Here is a 25,129-nt window from a genome sequence, read left to right as displayed (position 1 = left end):
TCAAATCACTTGACAGAAGTGACTTATTATTAAAGGGTTGGGGTTGGGTTCCCTTAACTCAAGACATAACTCGTGATCTTAACATGGTACACGTAAAATCTAAGGGTCACTAGAGTGCAATTCTCTTGGTTTGTTTTGTCAAAATAATTCTGATTATATTAAATTGAAATATAAAAGCAGAGGCATTTACAACAATTCAAATTTAAGTGTCTAGCCACTTCTACTTTGCCTCCTCTCATTATAATACTTTTTTTTTTTTTTAAAAGATCAACAGGGTTAAGGTAGACCTAGACCAGCTACAATCGAAGAACTGAGACACCACAGGCATATTGATAAATAACAGAGATAAGGTCAATAGAGAGCAACTCACAATGTAATTCAATACAACATAAACTATTCTGATAGGAAGCAAGCATGTCAGCAGTCATATTGGCCTCTTTAAAGACGTGGGTGAAGTATATTTTGTTGAAGCTGTCAAGTAAGTTCCTTACAGCAAAGACAACACGAAGTACACTCCACGAGGGGCTCTACCTACCCTTTAGGACTTGGACAACGAATAAGGAAACAAATTGGATCTAGATCTTACAACATCCTTTAGAGATTGCTAACTTGATCCTATGAAGAATTTCCTGGAGCTCATGAGAAATGGTAGAGATTAGAACTTCACATCCAGCAATAGCCGTCAAAGATGTACTTTCTCCCATTTGGTTAGAAATGGGACACTATTGATCCAATATGTTATCAAATAAGATCTGCATCGAAATTCAAAATCCAAATCCTTGATTGAGATCTTTAATTTTGAGTTTGATCTAGTCCATTGACACCTATGATTCTTTATATCATATCATACGCTTCCTCGAATATTATCATATTGGATCCTTATCGATTTGGGTCCTCTTTAGATCCCAAATCCTCGATTCCAACCTTAAGTTATGAGATCTGATTGCATTCGATTTCGGATCCTACCTGACCCATTTATAGCCCTAATTTAAATATCCAATCTACTTAAGCAAGCTCTTTATTAATTTATTATTATTATATGAAATTTTCACCATAGAATCCAAATAACGATGAAATAAGGCATCTAAGATTGAATATTCACGCGTACAAACCATCAACTTTCCCACTCAATTCCAACAACCTATATTCTAGTCTCTCATTATTCCCATATGCCAATATGAGGCTCATTGACTCATGAATGGGCCCCATCTTGAAATGATTATATCCATTGGATGTTCTTTATATGCTTATAATGGAATTTTAAGGGGATATTATCAAAGCAATTACTTTATATTTTGCCAAAATTAATGCTAAATCAATCATGTTTTATTTATCTTTATTTTTTTTCTATTATTTATTATAATTATAAATATTTATGAAAACAGTGAAAATGATTACATGATGTATTATTGTTGTCTGGACAATTTGATGAATTTACCGTTATGCTCTTCGGTTGAATGGAGGTTCACAAGAAGATTAAGTAAATTGCAAATGTGATCGTAGACAAACAGTCAATGTTGTTAATAAATAAAAAATGAATTACGGAATCAGATATATGACCATTTTCATAAGTATATTTTTTTTTTAAATGACCGTTTGAATATTTATTTATTTTTTCAAAATACTTGATCATTTTCATTAAATAATTTTATTTTGACATATTAAACCTCATCTTCAACATCTTGTATAAAACCTTTGATTTTTCTATCCAAAATTTGATCCTCTTCTACTTCCTCAAAAATCTTATATTATTCTCAACGTTTGAAGGTTGAAGAAGGTCGAATCTTAATGCTTAAGATTGGGTAATTTTTTATTTTTTAAATTTAGATGTTAAAGATGATAAATTTAGGAGGAGAAAATCAAGGGGTTTTAACCCGAGTTTGACAAATAGATAGCATTTAAGTCATTTTGATTCGTCTCTTAGGGTCGAGGGGAGTATGTCATCACCTAGAAAATCTGGGTATTTCGCATATTCACTAAAATATAAGGATTTGTCTAAATCAGCATTTATTTTTCTAAAAAAGAAGTCGAAAAGATTATGGTGGGAGAAATTTGTAGTTTCCACTTATCTTGATAAATTCCAAGAACCATTAAAATCCTACTTTGATGCACTCCTTGATTCTTGGCACCATCAAAATACATGCTAATTCACACTTATCTAGCCATTTAAATCATCGGGGAATAAAAAAAGCAAAGAAAAGATGAAGGGTTTGGATGATTGTAGGGATTTTTTTTTATAAAGAGAATATGAATTCCTTCAAAAGTTAATTATGAGAAAAATAAATTTCTTCGTTTGATTGCACTTAGGAAAATGTCATCAAAAAAGAGAGTTGGCCTTTTGTTTTCGGGTAACTATGAGAGAATAACATTTGGAGGTGGGAAAATTAGTTTCCTAGGGGTAGGGTGGGAAATTTTTCACATTGATTATTGGACAATCACTTTGGGGGAAGAAGATGAATTTAAAAAAAATATATAATTTTTTTTTTTTTTAAGAATTGGCTATCTTTGTAGACAATAGATTGGGCTCGTATATTGGCTTTGCTAGGTCTGTAGATCATTGTCTAAGGACTAGTCTTGTGGCACGTGCAATACTTACACATCACACATACCAAGTAAGTGATGGTGCACTTTTGCGGGTGGTCCCTGAGAAATTATTGATCATATTGAATATCAAACTCATGATCTACTGGCACAAAAAAAAAACACAATTATACACCTTAAAAATATATTTTCCGATCATTTTTCATGTGCAATTGTACAAATCTTGAACAATGATTATCTTTTGAGCTTTCTTTAGAACTCGTGGCTTATTTTGTGTCATTCATTGTGGATTCGTCCTTTATTTTAAAGATTATGTGTTTTTTTTTCTTTTTCTTTTGGATTTCTTGTGATGATCAAAATATATTTCTTTTTGATTTCCTTAGTACAGAGTCCCATCGAAATCTTTCTATTTTGGATTTAATTTATATTTTGTATTAATCTATTTTTTTTTTTCCTAATTCAGCTTAGGTTTGTCATTATTGATCAGCATTACTATGTTTGTCTTGCAAGGACACCTGGCCGTTTTTGGTATAAAGAAATTGTTTGACCAATTAACTATAATTATTATTCCTCCACTGACAGAGGCGCAGAGAAGTTACCACACTCTAAGGTTTCGTTCACGTGGAAGTTGAGTTGGGGCACCAAAGACGTGTCCACTTACTTCCACTTACTTTTCCACCTCAACCTCTCCTAATTTGGAAAGTTTTATCTGAACAGCCATACCATAAATGGTAAAAACCAGGTAGATTCCTTGTACACTTAAAAGGAACATGATAAGGAAAAACGAAAATTTTCTCCTTTTCTCACATGGCTGTGATAAGTTGAAGAAAAATGTGGAGGCACTTTGGACTGGCCACCTCAGTCATATGCTGATATAACTGGTGTTTTTGAGTAATGATAATCTCACACCCCCACGTGGCATATTCAAAATACCCTCTTGACATAGGATGTGTCAAAATCATAGATTTTCTTTGATCGACATAGATTTATGGGGATGTGCAGTTATGTATCCCGATGCATGAAGTCTATGATTCTAGCACAAGTCATGCCAAGAGAGTATTTTTAGTATGTAACATGGGGGAATCAGATTATCACAATACTTTTAATATTTATGAAAATGATCATGTGTCTTGATTTTATAATTTTTATCAAAATGGTTATATATATAATAATTAGGTATCCCTGTAAATAGCAGACTGGACCCATATCTAGACTTTTGTCTAGTCCATAGACCATGATCTTGTCTTAAGACTAGTCCCAGAGCACATGTAATGCCCACACATCACACACACCAGGTAAGTGAAGGTGTATCATTGTGGGTGGCCCTGGGGAATTAATGCTCATATCTACAGGCATTAACTGCTTATCAGTCCAAAATTGCCATTGAGCCAATCCCTCGGGGTTAAATGGTTATATATCTTACACGATCATATTTATTGTTTTACTTGTCACGTGATCTGAGGTTTGGGGTAGGGTAACCTCATCCTTGATTGCAAACGATCTAGATTCATTGAAAAATAATTTTGTAAATTATATAATTACTTTTGGCAAAATATGTCATGTGTGTAAAATAGTGACACAACAAAAAGAAGAAGAAAAAAAAAAATTGCACACGAACCATATTAGGATTTACATGGTTCGACAATGTATCTATATCCATGTATCAAAACCAATCTTTTGCACTAAGAAATTAATGGAGCTGCTATATAAGAAAAATCCACTTAAGATTTTAATCCCAAATCCAATCCCAAAAAATCTTGTACATCCCTTCCACTTTCTCTTTAAATCTTATAAGAAGAAACTTCCCTTGTAGTTTTTACAACTTTATAGATCTCTATTTATAAACAAGAAGTTACTAAACACATGTCTATCTTCCTCGAAATAGAAAATCCTAAAATAGAAGAAATTCAAAAGAAAATATTACATAATTTCCTTTTAATAACTCTAAAAATAAAAACCCCCAAAAATTAAAATACAAGACAATTGTTCAACAATCCCCATGTTGGCTTGAATTCTACTGCATTTGAAAAAAATCGTAAGTATCCCACACAACGAACTTTGCATCGCTTATGTCGGGGATGCAACTCCACCTCAAACCTAAATCAACCTGACTCAATTACCTATCTACTAGCATTGCCCAATCATTAGCCCCTTAAACCCTTGGCTACACATACTATCATATCATCTTAGTCCACCCTGACTCAATCACATGACCAATGCACATGTGTAGTTGCCCCCAGTCGACTGCCTAGTAAAGTCTAGAGAGAGACCTTGCCTTGTCCTTTTTAATTGTAGGAATCACCTCACAATCATCTGCAACTTGAAAACACAAATTTATCTTTATTTCATCCATGAAAGAGACTCTCCGTAGATATCTATTACTTTGTAAACCCCATTTTCCAATCTTTCATTGAGGTCTTATAAACATCGTGCATCGCAACATTTCCTATGAGATGATACAACTCACCGCACTTTTCTCTTCTCATTATTTGGACTATGCAACCGCGTGTGATTTTTATAATTCCACCTCCAATTGGATACCTACAACCCATAGAGTCCAAATTACCAAGTGATGTTAGATCCGTCTACATTTTAGGGACAAAAAATCATATCACCAAAAGAATGTACTACACTATCAAACATTTTTATTTTTATTGTACCAACTCTTGTGACGTCACAAACTGATTCATCACCCAAAAAAATCACACATGTCTAATTTTCTTGGAATGTATCAAAATACGCCCATTTAGAGCGTATATAAACAAAATAACATGAATATAATATCCACTCATCTTTGGAAAATATGTGCATACCTTTGGAAACTATGAGAACATCTTTATAGTCATCATCACTTTCCATTATAACAGTTGTGCTAATAAAACTATCTCCACTTTCTTTTACGTAGAAACCGAACATTCCATTTTGATATGCCCATATTCCTTGTAGTTGTAGTGTTGTATATTGTCATTCCCCTTCGTTTTGGATCTAATCTTATTATTTTAAAATTCTTTATTCGAAGTCCTTTCTCGTTAATTCCCTCAGCGAACAATCAACCCTTGAGCATTGCCTTCAAGATTTGGTCTTCTCATAATATCATTTGATAAAAGCGTTTTTTTGTACAGAAGTGCAGTCACCAAATTGTCGTATGAATCTGAAAATGAGATTAGAAACATAAGGGTCTTGTCTTCTTCCTCCGACTTAACATCAATTTTGTGAAGTTGATCCAAGATTTGATTGAACATATTCATGTGCTCCAGGAGATTCACACCCTCTGTCATCTTCAAGGCACGTAATTGCCTTTTTAAAAATAACCCGTTGGTCAAGTCAAGTTCTTACCCATGTAGAGATTTTCCAATTTCTCCCACAATTCTAGTCCCGATTCCTCATCCATAAAGTTAAACAAAATGTTATTTGCAAGATAAAGTCGAATAGTGTTAATCGTTCTCACTTTGATATATTTCTAATTTACATGTCATATTCTCTGGTCGAATAGATTTTCCTTTCAATGCCCTAACTAGGTCTTTTTGAACCAAGATGTCATTCATCCTTATTTACCACATATTGAAACTATCATTCTCATTGAATCTCTCGACCTCGAACTTTGTATTTGAATTCTTTACTGTAATCCATACAAACTTGTTGTCTCTGATACCAATTTGTAAAATAGTCACGTAATAAAAAAAAAAAAATCACACTATGATTTACATAGAATTAAAACCAATATCATTCACTAAAAATCAATTGAGAACAATATAAAAAAGAAAAAGAAAAACACTCAATATTTAAATTTCAAATCCAAGCCCAAAAAATCTTTTACATTCCTTCATTTATAAAAGGGGTCACTAAAATATGTCCATCTCCCTAAAAATAGAAAATTCAAAAAAAAAAAAAAACAATCAAAATAAAATATTGCATAATTTTCTTTTAGTAATTCTAAGAAAAGAAACTTAAACAAATTAGAATACAAGACAATTACTCAACAATATAATTGTAATCGTGAAAAACATAATTATCAGATTAGGTATATTTGTTTTCTTATATATATACTTTTTCTCTCATTTGTCAACAGTTGATTCAATAATTTTGCTAATTATATATTTATTTTTTGTAAAATACATTGTTATTGTGAAAAACATAATAACAAGATCAGATATACGATTGTTTTCATAAATATTTAAGAAAAAATAAATAGTGAGTAATTTTGATATAATGCAAAGCTGTTTTAATAAATTTTCCCATAATAAAAGCTTGGTATTGGAAACCTTTCTCTCATCTGTCTCTGTAGATAAAAACCCCTAAAAAAAGAATCGTTGTCCCATGCCTTTAGCTTTATTGATATAATAATAGTTATCATTAGTTTATGAATGAGATTAGACTGTAATTAGAGTCATAAAGACAATCTAATTACAAGCGTATCGATAAGGAAAGAGACACCTCACTTCAAATCCCACCTACCCAACATACGGACAAAACATAGCTGTACGGAAAATGGACCATACTCCATCATATAGGCCAACACTTCCACCCAAACGAACCCCACTAATAAAAATGCAGATAGAAACCAAAAGTTGGATAATTTTGATTATTGGTCATTATTGTAATATGGAATGAGGTGAGATGATTAAGGTGAATAAACTTTGTGTAAGAGATATTTAATCAAGATTTTCATTGTGAATTAACCATCTCAATGATGCGGCCGCGATAAAAAATGATAAAGCCATTCAAAGTAAATTTATATTTTTTTGTTTGGACATAAACTCTAATACGAGGACACAAACTACAAAGGGTAGCAAGTAAAATCTAATTTTTTTGTGAAGCATGATTCAAAAGAAAGAAAGTTGGAGTTACAGGGATCTGGAAATGAAGAAGAAGACTAAATAGATATTTTTTACAAGGTTGGAGAGTGTTAGAAGAAAAAATACTCCATCATATAGGCCCAACACTTCCACCCAAACGAACCCCACTAATAAAAATGCAGATAGAAACCAAAAGTTGGATAATTTTGATTATTGGTCATTATTGTAATATGGAATGAGGTGAGATGATTAAGGTGAATAAACTTTGTGTAAGAGATATTTAATCAAGATTTTCATTGTGAATTAACCATCTCAATGATGCGGCCGCGATAAAAAATGATAAAGCCATTCAAAGTAAAATTTATATTTTTTTTGTTTGGACATAAACTCTAATACGAGGACACAAACTACAAAGGGTAGCAAGTAAAATCTAATTTTTTTGTGAAGCATTGATTCAAAAGAAAGAAGTTGGAGTTACAGGGATCCTGGAAATGAAGAAGAAGACTAAATAGATGTTTTTACAAGGTTGGAGAGTGTTAGAAGAAAAAAAAATTCTCATAGAAAATCAATATAAGATTTCAGAGAATCTCGAATTGACCAATCATGCAAATTACTAGTATTGAAGGTATCCTTAACTTACAAAATTATCCTCGTGAGATTTCAATCATCCAAGGGACTCCACCAATAAGTTCTTTCTCTTACGTAATTTCATCTGTTCAAAAAAGAACCAACCCTTTGGATTGGTATAAAAAACACCATTGAATTTTAAAATAGTACGATTTAATCCAAATTTTCACCCAATTGAACTTGTCTAGCATAAGTCGAATCTAGAGTCTATTAATGAAGTAAATTCAATGAAGCAACAACTGGTATCATGGAGAAGCGGCCATAAATTGGAGAGTCTTGACCAATGTGAAAGATCATTTGATGTAGTTGAACTAACGAAATCGTGGGTTGTTCGATCAAGTGTATTGCTTGTAGTAGTGATCCTTATATATCTTATTAAAGATCAAAATACGATCAAAAGAAAAAAAATCTCTATATTTTATAAAATCCCAAATTGACTTTTCTGTGAGCAAAGATATTTCCTTATGAACATAAACCCACAGTTCAATTGGTTTAATACATTGCAAAGCAACTTTTTGATTTTGAGTTCAAGTCTACCTTACCTATAAAAAATCATTTTTTTTTACGAGTAATTAATGTTTCTCAATCCGACTAATTTCTTGGTCGATATTAATATGGTTCGTATTGTCAGATTTCACTTCATCAAGTTTCTCAATTCGACTAATTAATGTTATTTTTATACCATATTATCGATCTCAAATCCTGATAAATTACAGTTTAAAAAAAAATTATTACTTATATATCTCATCATCTTGGTGAGTTCGTTCGGGAGTTTATTATTACGTGCACAGAAAAACCCTAACTCAGTTACTGGAGTTCGCGAAGACAGTAGAACGAGATCGAGAGGGTGGCAATGGGGCAGAGGAACTTGGGAGAGCTGATTCACCTCAGCATTATAAGAAATACGCTGAGAAACGGAGGAATCACGGACGGCGTAAGGGTTCGGGGTCCAATCGTCGAGGCTCGACTTCGTTGCCGGATGTTACAGCGATTGCCTCTGCGGTGGAGGAGAAGCGTAATGGTCCAGTACCGGTGGATGACCGGAATTTTTCTATTCCGGTGGGGTTGGCTCGGTTACACACTCTTCCTGAAGGTATGCCCTTGTCGGACTTCTCCCTGGAGTGAAAACTGAATTGAACTTAATTCGTAATTATTGGGCTTTATGATCGATGTTGTGGGTTTTATTGTACTTGTTATTATTGTTTGTTTTCTAAAAAAAGAAACAAAATGACGGTATATTGGATTTTTAGGAAGTTTGGATTGTATAGTTATATGTGGATTCTGTTGGGAACTGGGAAGTGCAGTTGAGTTATATTAAGTTGAATTCAAATTCTTGATTCTTATACCATGGTTGGAGATATTTGGAAATTTGGGTAGTTATGGATTGGGGAATGATATGGGCTAAACTTTCCTCACCACTGACACCTCCGTAGTTTTGGTATATTGGTTGGGTTCCTATCATAGTTATCTTTGCATTATTTAGCCATACTCTTAATTTTATGAATAGGGGATTTTTGGTGTGCAAGAAACATGAAATTTCGAACTTGGCCACGCATGAACACAATCTATTAGGGATTGAGCAACATGGGATTCAATTATATCTAGAATCTTTAGTTCTTGCAGAATCGATTTCTTGATCCAGACGGAGCCATTTAACTCTTGGGCTCCCTTCGTTGGTGATCTCTCTTGGACATATTTTTTGACATTTTAAAAAAGGAAAGTGGGTTAGTAGATTAGTGGCAAAGACAGGTTTGGATGGAAGTCTGTCTAATCCTTATGCACAGATTTTCCAGCTTAGCAAGTTGTGAACACTCTCTTGGGAACTTTGCCATAACCTTGGCTTTCCACCTGTAAAGACGATAAAATTCTACTGAGGAAAACGGTACTAATGTGGAGCACCTCATGCTGGGTTTGAATTTGATTTGCTCAAAGTTACGTGCCCTTTTATTTTTATTTTTAAAACTTCTTTTTGATATGGGGGAATAGCTTTATTGAAGTAAAGAAAATAAATGATGGGCAAATGTTTGAGGAAGTAAAAAATGAGTGGAAAGAGAAACGAAAATAAATTCAATAATGCGAGGGGACCATGAAAAATAATATTCAAAACATAACATGCGTCAAGTTCTTAATTTGGTCTGAGTCAACATGGTATTACCTCACAAAAAAAGTTTTGGCTGCATCTTGAGTCAACTGAAATGTTTTCAAGAGGTTTTTATATTGTTCCTTATCAAGTAAGCAACCCTCAATGTATGTCATGAACTCCCCTCCTCCCCCACCACACACACACACAATTACCATCACACATCCCAGTGTTTTACCATTGTTCCCAAGTGTTATTATGGGATGTGTTACCATTGTTCCCAAGTGTTATTATGTTACAACATCCCAATTTTTGACCATTGTTCCCAAGTGTTCTTTTGAATATTTTCTCTCATTAAAGTATTCTTTTGAACTTTCACCAAGAGTTCTCCGTGCACACAAATGTTATGATATTGAAGAACCATTCATATGACCGTTTTATTATATTTTCTCATTTTGGGAAATCACACTTTATTCTTTCCCAATGTGACAACCTGGTGTGGGGTGATGATTTCTCATGCAGAAATGCGAAAATAATTTAGAATTTCCCGATCAAGTGTCAAATCTCTTTCTAGGTTACACACATCTAATTCAGAGAGGCATCATAGTACTGCACCACGAACTTTTATTTGTGATGATTTAAGTGCTATGAATGCTGCTCATAACCCATCTTTTTCCTGAAAGATTCACCAAGTAGTGCTCGAGTATTTGTTCATGAGAGGAATAATGGGAATAATTGTATTTGGCCCTGTACATCCTTATTCCCCCCTTTTTGTTTGTTGTTATTAGTAAGTCTTATCATTCACTTTCAAGTGATGAACTAACTTTTTTCCCCCTCCTTTTTTCATTTCCATCAAATTATTTATCTAACGGCTTTTCCATTTCTTTTAAGTTCATTAACCATATACCTGATGCTCTTATCAGGGTCACATGTGCCGATGATAATAATAATATTTATGTTAAGCTTCATCAATTTCCACCTTTTGAACTAGAAACTAGTAGACAGGGTTTATATGTCCATTGTGTAGTGAAATAAATATTTTTGTTTTGAGTTGCATGCTTGGTGTGTGATTAGATAGCAAAATGCTTACAAATTTAAGAAATTGTTTTAGTTGATGACATTGTTGTTGTGAAATCAATATAGTAATACCCATTGCAAATTATCCAGTTTTATTTGTTGTCTTGAACTTGCAGATTTACATTAGAACTTATACTTTTTCAGGACAATCTGTTGGTCAGGGAAGTTCTGCTAAGAGAGCTGGACACGTTGCCAGACCATCTTCTCCTAAGTCTCCTGTTGCTAGTGCTAGTGCCTTTGAGAGCAGAGAAGTATCAGATGAAGAGGATAATTTAACCGACAACCCTAAATTAGACACTAGCTATTTGCATGCTAATGGGAATGCTGTAAGTTCATCATTTGATTTTGAATGTGCAATTGAATATTTATATTTATAACTGATGTAGCTTTCTTCTCTCTCTGATGTCTGTTCATAGTGGATATTTATATGTTTGAGAAATTTCTCATTAATTTCTATTTGTCAACTGGGTTTTGTTGTGTTCTCTATAATGTGTTGTAAAATAATTATGAAATTGTATTCGAAACCTTTCATTGACAGGGACCAGAGTGTACAAGCCTATTTCAAACTTTACCAGATCATGTTAATGCCAATGTGGAACAAAATACTATTGCTGCAGCTAACATGATCCGATCTCATAGTGTATCTGGTGACCTGCATGGTGTCCCACCCGATCCTGTAGCTGCTGATATTCTCAGAAAAGAACCAGAGCAAGAAACCTTTGTACGACTCAGAATTACCCCATCTGGTAATGACGTCTATTTTCTCATCGGTGTGCAGCATCTTTGAATTTGTTCCCTTTTTCAAAATAATTAAGTGTCTCCTGGTCATTGAATTACCTAATTAATGTCTTTTCTATTTGTGGTCTCATGGAAGTTGTGTTCTATATACCTTCTGTTGGTTCAATTTGCTCTTTTCATTAGGTAAAAGATAAAAGAAATTGAAAAAGAAAAAAAAAGAAAGAAAGAAAGAAAGAAAGCAAAAAAGGTTTTGTCTAGATAATTTTTTCCCCTCTCTTGAATAATGGGATTCAAACTTATGCCTTCCTGAACTAAACTGTCACCTTGGACGAGCTTGCCATCTAGACCATCTCTAGAAGCCTTTTTACTCTGCATTTGACTAATCTTACTTGTTTTGTTTTGTTTTTATTTATTTATTTTGTTTTGCCCTTCACCAGTTTTTAGCTTATAATTCCAATGTAATATGCTAGTGTGTGTATGCAATGAAAATAAGTGAATGCCTTGCTCAAGCTTGCATATTGTGCGGCTTGTCAAAATCAATAATTGAGTTTTTGGCTTGTACAAAAATTTCAAAATTGAAGCATATTATGTTTGATCCACATGCATTTTTTTTTTTTTTTGCATTGAGGTGAAATTGTTAAAGTGTTGTATCTGTTATCATTATTAGAGGTACCATCTCCGGATGAAGTAGAAGCATATCTGGTTCTTCAAGATTGCCTTCAGTTGCGAGAAAGTTATTTGTTCAGGGAAGAGTTTGCTCCTTGGGAGAAAGAAGTTATAACTGATCCCAGTACGCCAAAGCCTAATCCAAATCCGTTTTCATACACTTCTGAAGGAAAAACTGATGTGAGTTTGTATTTTTGATACCCTAGTGCTGTTATAGTTGGTGTTTTAATATTACATCAAAATTATGTCTGCCGCCTGTTACTTTATTACTTCTCTTTTTTTATGATGAAGCTGAGATTGAACCTATGACCGCTTGTTTGGTGTGCGATTCATCAACCTATTAACGTCTGTTACCTTCTTATTTTATTTTTTCTGATGCAATTAACATGTTAGTTTTCTTTCTCAGCATCATTTTCAGATGGAAGATGGAGTTGTTCATGTTTATGCCAATAAAGATTGTGAGATGCCAACTCATTAGTTTATGGTGCCTTAGTCTGTTTGCTCTTTAATCACAGGAAGGCCTTTCTATTCATTTTCGGGATAGTTTATACTGTTTTCTTCTTCGTTTTTGTTTTTTTCAGTGGAAGAAAAGCTTTTTCCAGTAGCTGACGCAACAACTTTTTTCACTGATCTCCATCACATCCTCCGAGTGATTGCCGCAGGGAATATTCGAACGTTATGTCATCATCGGCTGGTTCTTCTGGAGCAAGTAATTTGTTTACTATTTTGAATTTTTGATGATGCCCATTACTTAAAATGAACGTGTACTCCTTCAATTATTTTTATAATGGATAGAGTGGTGTTTGATAATACTTTCTTATTGGTCTCCATTCAGAAATTCAATCTTCATTTGCTGCTTAATGCGGATAGAGAATTTCTTGCTCAGAAAAGCGCACCACATCGTGACTTTTATAACGTTAGGAAAGTCGATACACATGTTCACCATTCGGCATGCATGAATCAGAAGCATCTTTTGAGGTTTATTAAGTCGAAGTTGAGAAAAGAACCTGATGAGGTAATGATTTGGATTGGCTTCCAGATAACATCTGATGATTATTTCTTTTGGGACAACTTTAGGATCTACCATATTTGACTGATTTGCTTTTATAAGGCATGATTTTTTATCACTTAGTCAAATCCCATACTTTCAGCTCATCCGATACACTCTGATTTTGAAGATGTTTTGCATTGGTAATTTAATGAAACCCTATACTTGCACATGCTTTTATTCAGGTTGTAATATTCCGAGATGGGACGTATCTTACATTGAAAGAAGTTTTTGAGAGTTTGGATTTGACTGGGTACAACAAAATTTTCTTTTACCTCATATGAGCTCTTTTCAAAATTATTTTGAGAAATTGTAATAAATATCTTCGCATGTTTCATTGGGACAGGTATGACCTTAATGTAGATCTGTTAGATGTTCATGCAGACAAGAGTACATTTCATCGGTTTGATAAATTCAATCTCAAATACAATCCTTGTGGGCAAAGTAGGCTCAGGGAGATTTTCCTTAAGCAAGATAATCTTATCCAAGGTGAGTCCTACTAGTTAAGTTTGTTTTCCTTAATAATCTGATTCAAGGTGATTCCCTGCTAGTTTAAGTTTGTTTTCTTATCTTAATGCATTGACCTTGAGAATTTGTGAGATTGAAGCTACAAACTCTGCAATGAATTTGTATTACGTTACAAATACTTGTGCTATTTGACTTAAGTTGCTTTTTTGCTAACCATGTAACATTATGATGTTTATATGTTGTTTTGAGTGGATCCTACCCTTTTGATATTATTCATGATAACATTATTTTATGAAGGACCACAAGCTACTTATGTAACAGTTGTACATTCTGAAAGGAAAATGAACAGTGTTAATACCACATGGTGAAATATCTCCAAGCCTTTAAACACGAATAGTTGTGATTGGAGGTTCACCTTCACTTCTACCAATAAGTTATAATACAGATCACTCATCACTGGGGCTGAAAAGATTTTTGGGGCAATCAGTTTTGTTGGGGCCATTTATAAGATTATCTCAAAGCCTCTGACTATAGACTGAAAGAAGTGATAGCTTTCAATGATTAGTCAAGAGCAAATGAGCTTTTTGTCAAAGTGGGGTAGTTGATGACATGGGGTTAGTTGAGACTAAAAAGAGTCAACCCAAAAGTAGGAACTGTGGAGAGTTCCTTTGGAGTCCAAGGGCCTAAGAATGAATAGAGCTAAGACAATATGTGTTGTGCCACTTTAAGTAACGATACCCATATACAGGAAGGGATGGGGAAAAATTGGTGTCCAGAAAATACAGTGAAGCACCGACATTTTGTTAGGATGGAGAGATTGGGGACCATGTTATCCACATAATTAGAGTTAGATGATTAAAGTGGAGGTTGTGCTTTGGGGGTGTTATATGGCCAAGACATCCTAATCAATCTAATAGGAAAATTGTATATGATGATAGTACTTGAATATGCTTTATGAAGCTGAATGTTGGGTAATTGAGAAATTAAATGTTTATTGGTTGATTGTTGTAGAGATGAAGATACTGAGATGATGAGTATATAGAAAAAGAATTATAATTTTTTTATTGATCTAAGAAAATTTCATTAAAATAGAAGCAAAAACATACTAAAAAGGAAGCTGAAAAGTGATCAAGGTGACTGATGAAGGGTCAACACCAGAAACGCTGCTAATCACAATGCACAACAATAGTCCACTACTAACCCACAGATTACAAAATTCATGAATCCCTTCTAAAAACAAAGTCGATGAAGATGAGCCCCTGGACTTCTTGAAACATTTAAGAGCATAGATGATGTAGGATTGTGAAAACTAACCTAATATGTGAAGTCTGAGATCAAGATTAAATTAACATAAGCAATTCAAATTATAAAATAAAGCTCAATCAACCACAAACCAAAATAAAGGTCTAAAAGATGACTAAAAGTGGTTCAAGGAAGATGATTTGATCGGCCGATCCCATATTGTTTGGGATAAGGCTTTGGTGATGATGATCCAATATAATCCAGGTTTAAAATCCCGTCTCTTGGCAATGTTTCCATCAGGAGGAAAACCGAGACAGTCTCGACCGAAACATTCTGGGACATCTGAGATGATCCAAAACACTAAATGTTTCGCTCCTATCTCGGCCAAAACCGGAATGTTCAGCTGAAACATTCCAAAATGGAATAAAACTTTGAACCATGAATATAATCATATATTAAAACCCCTTATTAGTGAAAAGTGTTAATTCTGCTGAAGCATACTAAAATCTGAACAAGCAAGAGTCCAGATCAAGACATTCTACTTGAAAAGAAAGTTTTTTTATTGGTGTTCCCCTTCAACCTTAGATTTATATGTTTTGTGCTTCATCTCTTCTCAATCGATTTTTGTATTATTTACTTCAGGCAATGGATGATGTTGAATTTTATTTTTTGGGTCACTGTTCTTTTGATTGATCTTGAAGTGCCTTTTGTAAGGACGTATTTGCAGAACTCCATTCTGCAGAAGTATATTCATAGTTATCTCCTGTCTGACAGGTCGTTTCCTGGCTGAGCTGACAAAACAAGTGTTCTCTGATCTTTCTGCAAGTAAATACCAGGTGCTCTATTGATTTCTTGGGCCAATGTTATTTTGTTCCTTGTCTCAGATGTAACATAAAATCTACTTTCATCATTGATTTTCTTTCAACAGTTTGTACATTTGTGCATGATCTGCTTAGTTGAATAGGGCATATGGATATGGGTCAAGGATGTGAGAGTCAGTAGGTTCCCTACCAAGATGATTATGAATGCCTATCTTCAAAAATTTATTAAAGGTTTAATTCTAGTGGTAGTCCACTGTTCTTCACTTTTTTGATGGTCCCATGGAGAGGTTGAAGTCAGTTCCTCATTGTTCATCTCTTGGGGGACTAGGCATTGAGAGTTTTGAGCTTTACTACCTTACTGGTTGTACTTTTTTTTGATAGGTAAAGATAATTTCATTAAAAAAGCGGAGGTTGAGGAGATCAACCGAAAGACAGAATAAACAACACAAACAATAGGCCAAAAAACACAAGGGAGAGAAGAAAAAACGACCAAAAAAATTACCCCATATCTACATTGCACACCCTGTCTCAATTAACAAGGAAATCTTCGAAGAAAAAACCCCTAAATGCCTTATTATTTGTACTTAAATTAAGTAATTTCATTTCTTACATAAAAAGGATATTAGTTTATGTTGTGCTAATGAATTAGTTGATTTGTTGGCAAGGTGAGGTGTAGATTGGCCTAATATTTTTTTTTTATAAGCATATTTAAATAAAATGTAAAAGAGAAGGGTTGAATGTTTGGAAAGAGCTTGGTTTACTTTACTTGTAGATTTGACTTATATATCCAAATTAACTGTGTCAAGCAAGTTAACTGGAAATATTTAGGGTCTGGAAAGAATGGCGTGAAGTACACTTCAAGGTCTTTGATTTTGCTTTCTATTTATTTATTAAATGACTTATTTTAACAGAAGACACATTTTGGACGGAATTGAATGAAGGAGCAGGGCTTGTTCACCTGACCCCACCCCAAGTTTTTAGTTTAAGGCTTTGATGATGATAATCCAACTATCCAGAAACTGATGCTTAATATTCTTGTTCTTATTTTGTGACTAATTGGTGCCCAATGTTGGTTTGGCAGATGGCTGAGTACAGGATATCAATATATGGTAGAAAGCAAAGTGAATGGGACCAACTAGCGAGTTGGATAGTGAATAATGAGTTGTACAGTGGGAATGTTGTTTGGTTAATTCAGGTATTTGTTGTACCCTCGTTGGTTTTCATTATAGAATTTACTATATATGGGTGAAATACAATATTTGAGTTTGCATACATAATGATAGTTTGGCATTTAACTTTTCCCTTTTATCATTACTAAGTACTTGGTTTTTATGGTGCAATAGTTCACAGCATTAATGCTACTTTGACCTAAATATTTGCATGTAGCGGAAATGCTATATTATATTTATCTTTAATGTATGCTTATATAGCTTTCTTTGTACGAGTCTGCTATATGCTATATCCTGTGTGTTACTGTAGCATTTTGACATTATTCTACTAGTAGTTTTTTGGTTCTTCTAAGTTGATCTTGTACGCCAAAGGATGGAGATTCATTGCTGGTAGTGAGTGAATGGTCTGTTTTGTTGGATTATTAATATTATATTTTCTATAACAAGTATTATTAATGTTATTTCAATTTGCATAATCAATGAACCCAGGTTTTTCTATTGTTATTTACTTCAAAGTTTCTTTTCTGGTAGCCCTAGTTTTTAGAGAGGTCTTTCTCAGTTTCTATGGAATTTAATTGATATTTCGTATTAACCGAAAGTTATTGATTATTAGTAGGGATTGTATATTAGGATGCTATGGATCTCATTGTGGAATTTCCTTTTGTTTTCCAGCTTCCGCGACTGTACAATATCTACAAAGAAATGGGAATTGTTACATCTTTCCAGAACATTCTTGATAATATTTTTCTTCCCCTTTTTGAGGTTACTGTCAATCCAGATTCACACCCTCAATTACACATCTTCTTGAAACAGGTTTGCTCCATCTCTTATTCTAACTTATAATCCAACTCGTTGTAGTGTAGCTTATCAAATTTATCCAAGCCTTATGGATTTTGTTGAGATTGTTGCACACAATATTGTAACCACGAATGATTGTTGACCATTACCATCGTCTACACCTTACCCCAATAACTGGGGTTTACATGTATATGATTGCTGTCCGATGATTGTAAATAGTAGGATTTGGTGTTTGGTTGCATGGTTTCTCTGCTTGTAATTTGTTACAACTCTGCATAATGGGAGAGGTCTGATCCAAAATATGATGAGAATTGCCTTCATGTCTATCTACTGCATGAAATTGGTGCAGTGAATGTCCACTTTTCATGGTCTAATGACCTGTTAGATGTTAAAGTGCAATCAAGCATCATCATGATATCTCTGCCTTTGGATATTGACATGGTTGGCTTTCAATGTGGTTTGGTAAGTTTTCATGGTAAATTTGGATCTAGTTCTTTTTGGCAACCTAAGTTTATGGATGTATCAATGAGGGGTCCTACTTTGTGACCCCCACTTTGTGGCCTCCTTTTTGATGCACTCCCAACAGTTGGTGTGGAAATTGTTGATATTATGTTAGTGACATTGACAATTATTGGGAAAGGGCTTTGGTGATCCTGGGGTGAATTTCCCATGCTCACCTCAAAATTTGGGTGATTAATACTTCCTTTTATTATCGCCTCAATCTCCACTTCTATAGGGTACCTATCGATTACACACCGACTTTCAAGTTGGTAATAGACCAAATGTAAGTTGTAACTTAGTTCACATACACCTCCCATCTTTATTTATGGACTGTTCAACATTTAATCTTCGTGGAATATTTTCTAGGTGCCCACCTGATTCACAAGATCTTAATTTGATTTAGCTTAATGAAACCAGGGATCAAAAGGATTTGATTTAACTCCTTTCTATTTTGATTTCAATAATCTATTTTGCATAACCACCAATGATATTTTTAGTAAGTCGTCCTGTCCTTGTACCTGGGAAATAATTATTCCATCCTTAAGGTTAGGTCTCGGGCGTGTGATTATCTTGAGGACATACGTGTCTGACCAGGAGGGGGTTGAATGAGCTATTACCCTGACAATTGCCTTCTCGAGATCTTGGAACCTCTTCTAAATGCAAATTGTACCTGCCATCATGTTGTTTGGTGTTCCATGGTTTTGTCATGTTGCATGACTTGTTACATCATGATTTTTTTAAGATCATTTTGGTTCTGTCTTAGGCTTTTCCTTACTTCCCTTCCACCACTGTAAAATAGGGTTGGTGGGATGTAACCTTCATGCTACATCCATATCCTTCTTTTCTACTTTTTTGGAAATGAGGATTAATATCTTTGATTTCATCTGATCCTTTTGATTTCATCTCCTTTTGGTATTGCTCGGGCCAGGTTGTGTGACTCTGGGTTGGATCCAAGCCTTGCTACTCCCATTCGCTCTGCCATGTAGTTAACCCCTAACCATCGTTTTCCTCTTTGTACCCACTTTCATCTTCTTAAAACTTATTTTTCATCTCAAGCAACTCCTTTTTTGCATCCGTTCAGTTCCATCGCGGTGGGATCATCATCCGGAGGGGCTGATTGTCAAAATTTCATTTGCGATTATCCGACTAACTATTGAGGACTCTGTTATTCTTATGTGGACATGTTTCTATGGTTCATGGGTGGTTCATGGGTGTCTTCCATATGGAGGCGTAGGTCCTTGAGCTTCTCAGAATTCTCAAGGTCCATCAACCACCCTTTGAGGAATGGTTTTTCTGACTCCTTTCCTGTTTGGGAGGAATACCTCTTGTAGGGACTTCCTTTCTCATACACCAATTCTTACAACTATAGAAATTTATCGTTGTCATTACTTGTAATTTTTTCTCTTAAGTGTCCCATGGATGCTAGGGTACATCTCCTTCCATTTTTTTTTTCATGTAGTAGATCTTACATCTATGAATTGGTCCACCACATGCGGACCTTCCCAATTTGCTACCCAACTTCCTAATATTGGGTTCTTGTGTATTCTGGAAGACCTTGTGCAAAATCATGTTTCCTTAAAACTTTTGTTCATGCTCTTTGTTCGTACAATAACTTAAGTTGCTACTGATAGACTGCCATTCTTACTGTCAATATGGTGGTTTACCAGATAATCATTTGCTTATCTCCGCACTGCTTGAGTTCTAGTGGTCGAGATCTCTACTTCTCTTTTGACTTGGGATGGCGATGTCCATCCCGTAGGAGAGTGCAAAGGAGTATTTTCCTGTTTGCTTTCTCAAGGTGGTTTTGTAGGACAATAGCTACCCATGGAGAGCTTGTTTCTACTGGTATGTAGAAAAATTCTAGCGTCTTTTTGATGTTCTTGAGTAGGACCAATTTTATGCTCCACTTGTCCGTTCTATTGTGGATACTTAGATTTTTCACGCCAGCTACCTGGTTATAATATTCTTATTCTCAAGTTAGCAACAGGGAAAAAAAGGTTATAACTCACTTTGCATGTTCCCCGTTTTCTTCTCCTCACTCAATTTATAAACTTCTAAATATTTAATCTTTGTGGTACTTTTGTTGAGATTCCCACCTCAACTCCCCAGGATTTTAACTCTATATAGGCTTTATCACGACAGTTTCTGGGATACGAGATTTGATTTAATCCCTTTGTGTTTTGATTTGGATAGTAAATTGTGCACAATTTCCAACAACTTTTTAACTTATATTGACTTATTGCTCATCTAATAGTTATCTTGTACTCAAATTTGGGTCTCGTGTGTATGATGATTATCTCGAGGTGTCACCTACCAGTGGAGGAGAAAAGGTGAACTTTCACCCCGAAATTAATGATAATGTCAATAATATTCATATTATTGGGGATGTTGGTGAGATATTCTTTTCGTTGATCTAAATCTTTATCCCGCGTTAAAGGATCTTGGATTCTTCTATCTTCGCATTGTGATACTTTTATCATAGTGGCTTTGAGCATATGGTATTCTTTTTTCCTTTTTTTTGTTTCTATTTTGTTGGTTTTGTGTCACTCACTTTCCTGTTTCTAGTTATCATAGTTTTTTATTGTTCTGCAAATGATCATGCTGGGGTCGCGTAAAAGATATATTAAATTAATTCTTTTTTCATTGAATGAACAATAAGAACAGCAACATTTTTGAATAAGATGATTGTTTTGTATCTAATATTAGTGGCATCATACTTTATTCTTAGGTACCACAAAATTGGTAAGTTCAATATTTACTAGATATTTGACATCTTTCATCTTTTTGGTCTTGCAGGTTGTTGGGTTAGATTTGGTGGATGATGAAAGCAAGCAAGAGAGACGCCCAACAAAACACATGCCTACACCAGCTCAGTGGACCAATATTTTCAATCCTGCATTTTCGTACTATGTGTACTATTGTTATGCGAACCTTTACACGCTCAATAAGGTGTGCCTTGGAGAAAGACTTTCTTTTCCTGTTTTAATTAATGATTAGAAAGAGTTTACCAAAGATCTTGACATATAAACAATGGGGAATCAGGAAGAAACCATCTTTCCTGCCTGGTTCATTCACGTGGCACACATGCATGGGCTCTGTATCTACCTTTTAATGAGCTCTAGCGGGGAAATCCTCTAGTTTCATACAGTAGTTTGAACTTTGAAATGATTGAATCATGTTTCCTACAAACAATTTCTGGGTGGTTCATATTCCTGCCCTACTTTTAAAAATTTATCAAAATGCTGAATTGTTTGTCGTTATCTGTCAGCTTCGTGAATCAAAAGGCATGACAATCATCAAATTTCGTCCACATTCAGGAGAGGTATTTACCAAAGACCTTTTCAACATTCCTGATGCAATTGTCCAAGTGTCTGGCTCGTGTCTGATGTTTTTTTTTCCCAGGCTGGTGACATAGACCACTTGGCTGCAACCTTTCTCACGTCTCATAATATTGCTCATGGAATCAATTTGAGAAAATCTCCCGTCCTTCAATACTTGTATTACCTTTCACAGGTAAGAAAAATTCATTTCTAGCTGTTATTTGAACTGGGAAGTTTGGCACAAAAATCTTTAACTAGTTGTGATTGCTTTTGGGTGATCAGATTGGTCTGGCGATGTCTCCTCTTAGTAACAACTCCTTATTTCTAGATTATCATCGAAACCCCTTTCCAATGTTTTTCCTACGGGGCCTCAATGTTTCTCTTTCTACGGATGATCCTTTGCAAATTCACTTAACCAAAGAACCTTTGGTGGAAGAATACAGTATAGCAGCTTCAGTGAGTAATCTCTCTACAAGCTTGGAATATAACTTCTCACAATTCAGATCTGAAAAAAATTAACTTGTTTACTTGCAGGTCTACAAGTTAAGCTCATGTGATCTATGTGAGATTGCCCGTAATTCGGTCTACCAGTCAGGCTTTTCGCATGCTCTAAAGGTACAAAACCTTAGTTTCATGTTATGAAAAGAGGCAATGTTTTGAGAAAAAGCAATGATTTGTTATTGGGCCCACATGGATAGACACTTGGTTGACTAGTTTTCGGCATGTGTATATTACCTAGACACTATTGTACGTACTTTGAGAAGCTTATACTTCTTATTAGGAGATATTTTGGGGTATCCAATTAATTACAATATTCTTAAAATGCCAGGTGCTTTTACACTTCAGTAGGGAATTGTTTATAAATGATGATGATGCTCTCTTAACTTTGAATCTGAGCCTTTAAATTTTTCTTGGCAGTCTCATTGGATAGGGAAATCATACTATAAGAGAGGTCCAGATGGGAATGATATTCACAAGACAAATGTTCCTCACATCCGAGTGGAATTCCGCGACGCAGTAAGAGATTCACTTTGTTGGCCAACCCAAATATTTGGGATAAGGCTTTGACCTAAACCCTAAACCCTATTGTGATGATATTCCGACTAAAGGAAATATTGGAAGTGATCAGTTCTGTCGTGTTTGTTGCAGATCTGGAGAGAGGAGATGAACCTGGTTTATTTGGGCAAGGCTAACCTCCCCGAAGAAGTTGAAGCTTGAAGTGGAGATTCCTACATGTACCTCTCATTCTTGATTACCAGTCATTTGTTTTCCTGGTAAGCCTTGATTAAAAATCACCACATGGTTGTTGGATTTCTGTTTTTTTTTTTTTCATTTTGGACTCATCATTGTGAGTCTCACTAAGTAAATAGTCTTGCGCAACATTGAATGCAATTGGATGATCATTGGTTCCTTACCGTATATTGTACTTGGTTGAAATTGTTTTGTTTTGTTTGTGATGCTTGTCCTGTGAGTGGGACCTACCCAATCGTGGGTCCCAATCCTCATTAGTTTAGTTCCAATTTCACATTGAATCGTGCGTTTGGCTCTGAAATAATTCTTTTTTTTTTTTCTCCTTGGTCAGGCCGTGGTCGAAGATGGACCTAATTTTCTTCCTGTTCATTCAGCATTGAAGGGAAGCAGTTGAATGCAGGTGCGCAAGCTGAGAATCGGTTAGCACGGGCTAGGAGAAGCTAATAATGAACAAAAAAGGTCGGCAGTAGTCATGTATACGATAAAATTATAAGATAAAAGAGAATTTTCAAGCTTATAAGGAGAGATCGATAGGTCGACAATTCTGACTTAAATTAGTACTAATTAAAATATAAATGAGCAGAATTTAATTTCCAATGAGGCTTCTTTATTAATAATATATAGTTTTTAGAATACTTTTACTGGTTCACATATGAGGTTGAATGTTTTGGTGGTTGTGGTGTTGTTTCTTCTTTCTAAATGTCTTCCGTATCAAGATTTGGAATCATCATCATCTACAGTGAATCCCATTTCGGTATTTATCCTATCATGAATCATATCATACGATCATAGTTAATGGTGAAGATTTTTAATTTTTGATTTCCATGTCTTGCATCTTCAAACGTTGAACTGTTTCTAGGGCTAAATTTGCGACCAAATGACGATAAAATTGCTAGGTTTGATAACCAACAAGAAAGGGATTAGTTCCTAGATTATGAACCAGGAGATGTCAGTCCATTTAATTTGGAATTAAATGGATGCATGTTAACTAGGGATGTATAATGTAAGAAGGGCATTCTTGCACTTAAAAAAAATAATTAAAAAAATTATTGTATTAATTAGTAGGTGGCATGTGCAGTGCAAAAGCCACATGTATTAAAAAATTAGGGTCCAGGCAATATCGATGCATGCTTACTTTTATTTATTTATTTATATTTTATCATTTAACATTATTGTAAATGCCTAGCGGGTATTTTTGTAATTTTGAAAAACTTTATGTAGAGGGGAGGCAAAAGGCTCCTCTTTCAATTAATGAGAATCCTTCTTTATTTTTTCTTTTTAAATTCTTTCCCAGAGAGCTATATTATTAAACCGTCTCTTTTTTAAGAACACCCAAATCAATTATTCTGGAAATCATGAAGAACACAAATGTATTTTTATTTTTTATTTTTGAAAGTTAACTACCTGATCTGTCTAACAAGACTTTCCTGCTTCCAAGGGGTTTCGCACTCCTCTTTAATGCATTGGACAGTAATCTTGGAGTCGATTTTGATCCATATTTTAGTTATGTCGGCTGGCTATGGCTACTCTCTTTCCTTTCTCCAAAGCACCCAACAACTCATGTTGGATCACAGACTTGGGCTCCATGTAGACAGCCAACCAACTAAGAGTCTTCCCTTCCCCTCCTCTGTTGCTTCTCGTAGAGTCATCGGAGTTGAGCATATATACGACACCTACTATAAAGAGCTGGGACTCCATGGAAGTAAAGTAATCAACTTCAATGCTCTAGGCTGTCATAAAACAATCTTCAGGCTCTCTAGTTGCACTGCCATGGTCACATCTCTAACAATGATATGGGACACTTGTGGGTTAGCTATGCCAGCATAGTTGGATGTCACCAGGTCTTTCAACCCCAATCCTCATTCTTCCTTAATCCTAACCATTCTCTTCCAGCTCACAGTATGGTGCTTCTTCTCCATAGAGGGCCCTGCCAAGATGAATCTCCATCTCCTTAATGATTCTGCCCGGAAGCTTGAGCACACTAGC

At 34.8% G+C, this 25,129-nt stretch overlaps 1 protein-coding gene across 1 annotated transcript; it reads left to right on the top strand.

Moving 5' to 3' along the window:
• The first annotated feature begins 414 nt into the window (after positions 1-414).
• LOC147395614 (AMP deaminase-like) lies at positions 415-23,778 on the top strand. Its single transcript, XM_086452830.1, has 21 exons — positions 415-478; positions 8,737-9,057; positions 11,266-11,447; positions 11,660-11,867; positions 12,527-12,705; positions 12,932-12,983; positions 13,107-13,234; positions 13,361-13,540; positions 13,759-13,826; positions 13,920-14,062; positions 16,058-16,119; positions 17,186-17,299; positions 17,946-18,086; positions 21,369-21,521; positions 21,841-21,894; positions 21,975-22,085; positions 22,175-22,348; positions 22,427-22,507; positions 22,811-22,909; positions 23,042-23,166; positions 23,475-23,778. Exons 1-20 carry the CDS (start codon positions 415-417, stop codon positions 23,108-23,110), a joined length of 2,583 nt encoding a protein of 860 aa, XP_086308956.1. The 3' UTR covers positions 23,111-23,166; positions 23,475-23,778.
• The last annotated feature ends 1,351 nt before the right edge of the window (positions 23,779-25,129 follow it).

Source organism: Akebia trifoliata, chromosome 8 (assembly GCF_017979445.1).
Source record: "Akebia trifoliata isolate Shusen 1 chromosome 8, ASM1797944v1, whole genome shotgun sequence".
NCBI lineage: Eukaryota > Viridiplantae > Streptophyta > Magnoliopsida > Ranunculales > Lardizabalaceae > Akebia > Akebia trifoliata.
Note: the sequence above shows the minus strand (reverse complement) of the source record. Positions and strands in the feature narration are given on the sequence as shown.

What these genes read in the sequence shown, in the direction of transcription:
- LOC147395614 (XM_086452830.1), top strand. Translation starts at nt 415, where the DNA reads ATGTCAGCAGTCATATTGGCCTCTTTAAAGACGTGGGTGAAGTATATT. An exon ending in GAGAGTTTGGATTTGACTGG is followed by an intron (nt 13,827 to 13,919) that starts GTACAACAAAAT and finishes TCATTGGGACAG; the next exon opens with GTATGACCTTAATGTAGATC. An exon ending in AATACAGTATAGCAGCTTCA is followed by an intron (nt 22,349 to 22,426) that starts GTGAGTAATCTC and finishes GTTTACTTGCAG; the next exon opens with GTCTACAAGTTAAGCTCATG.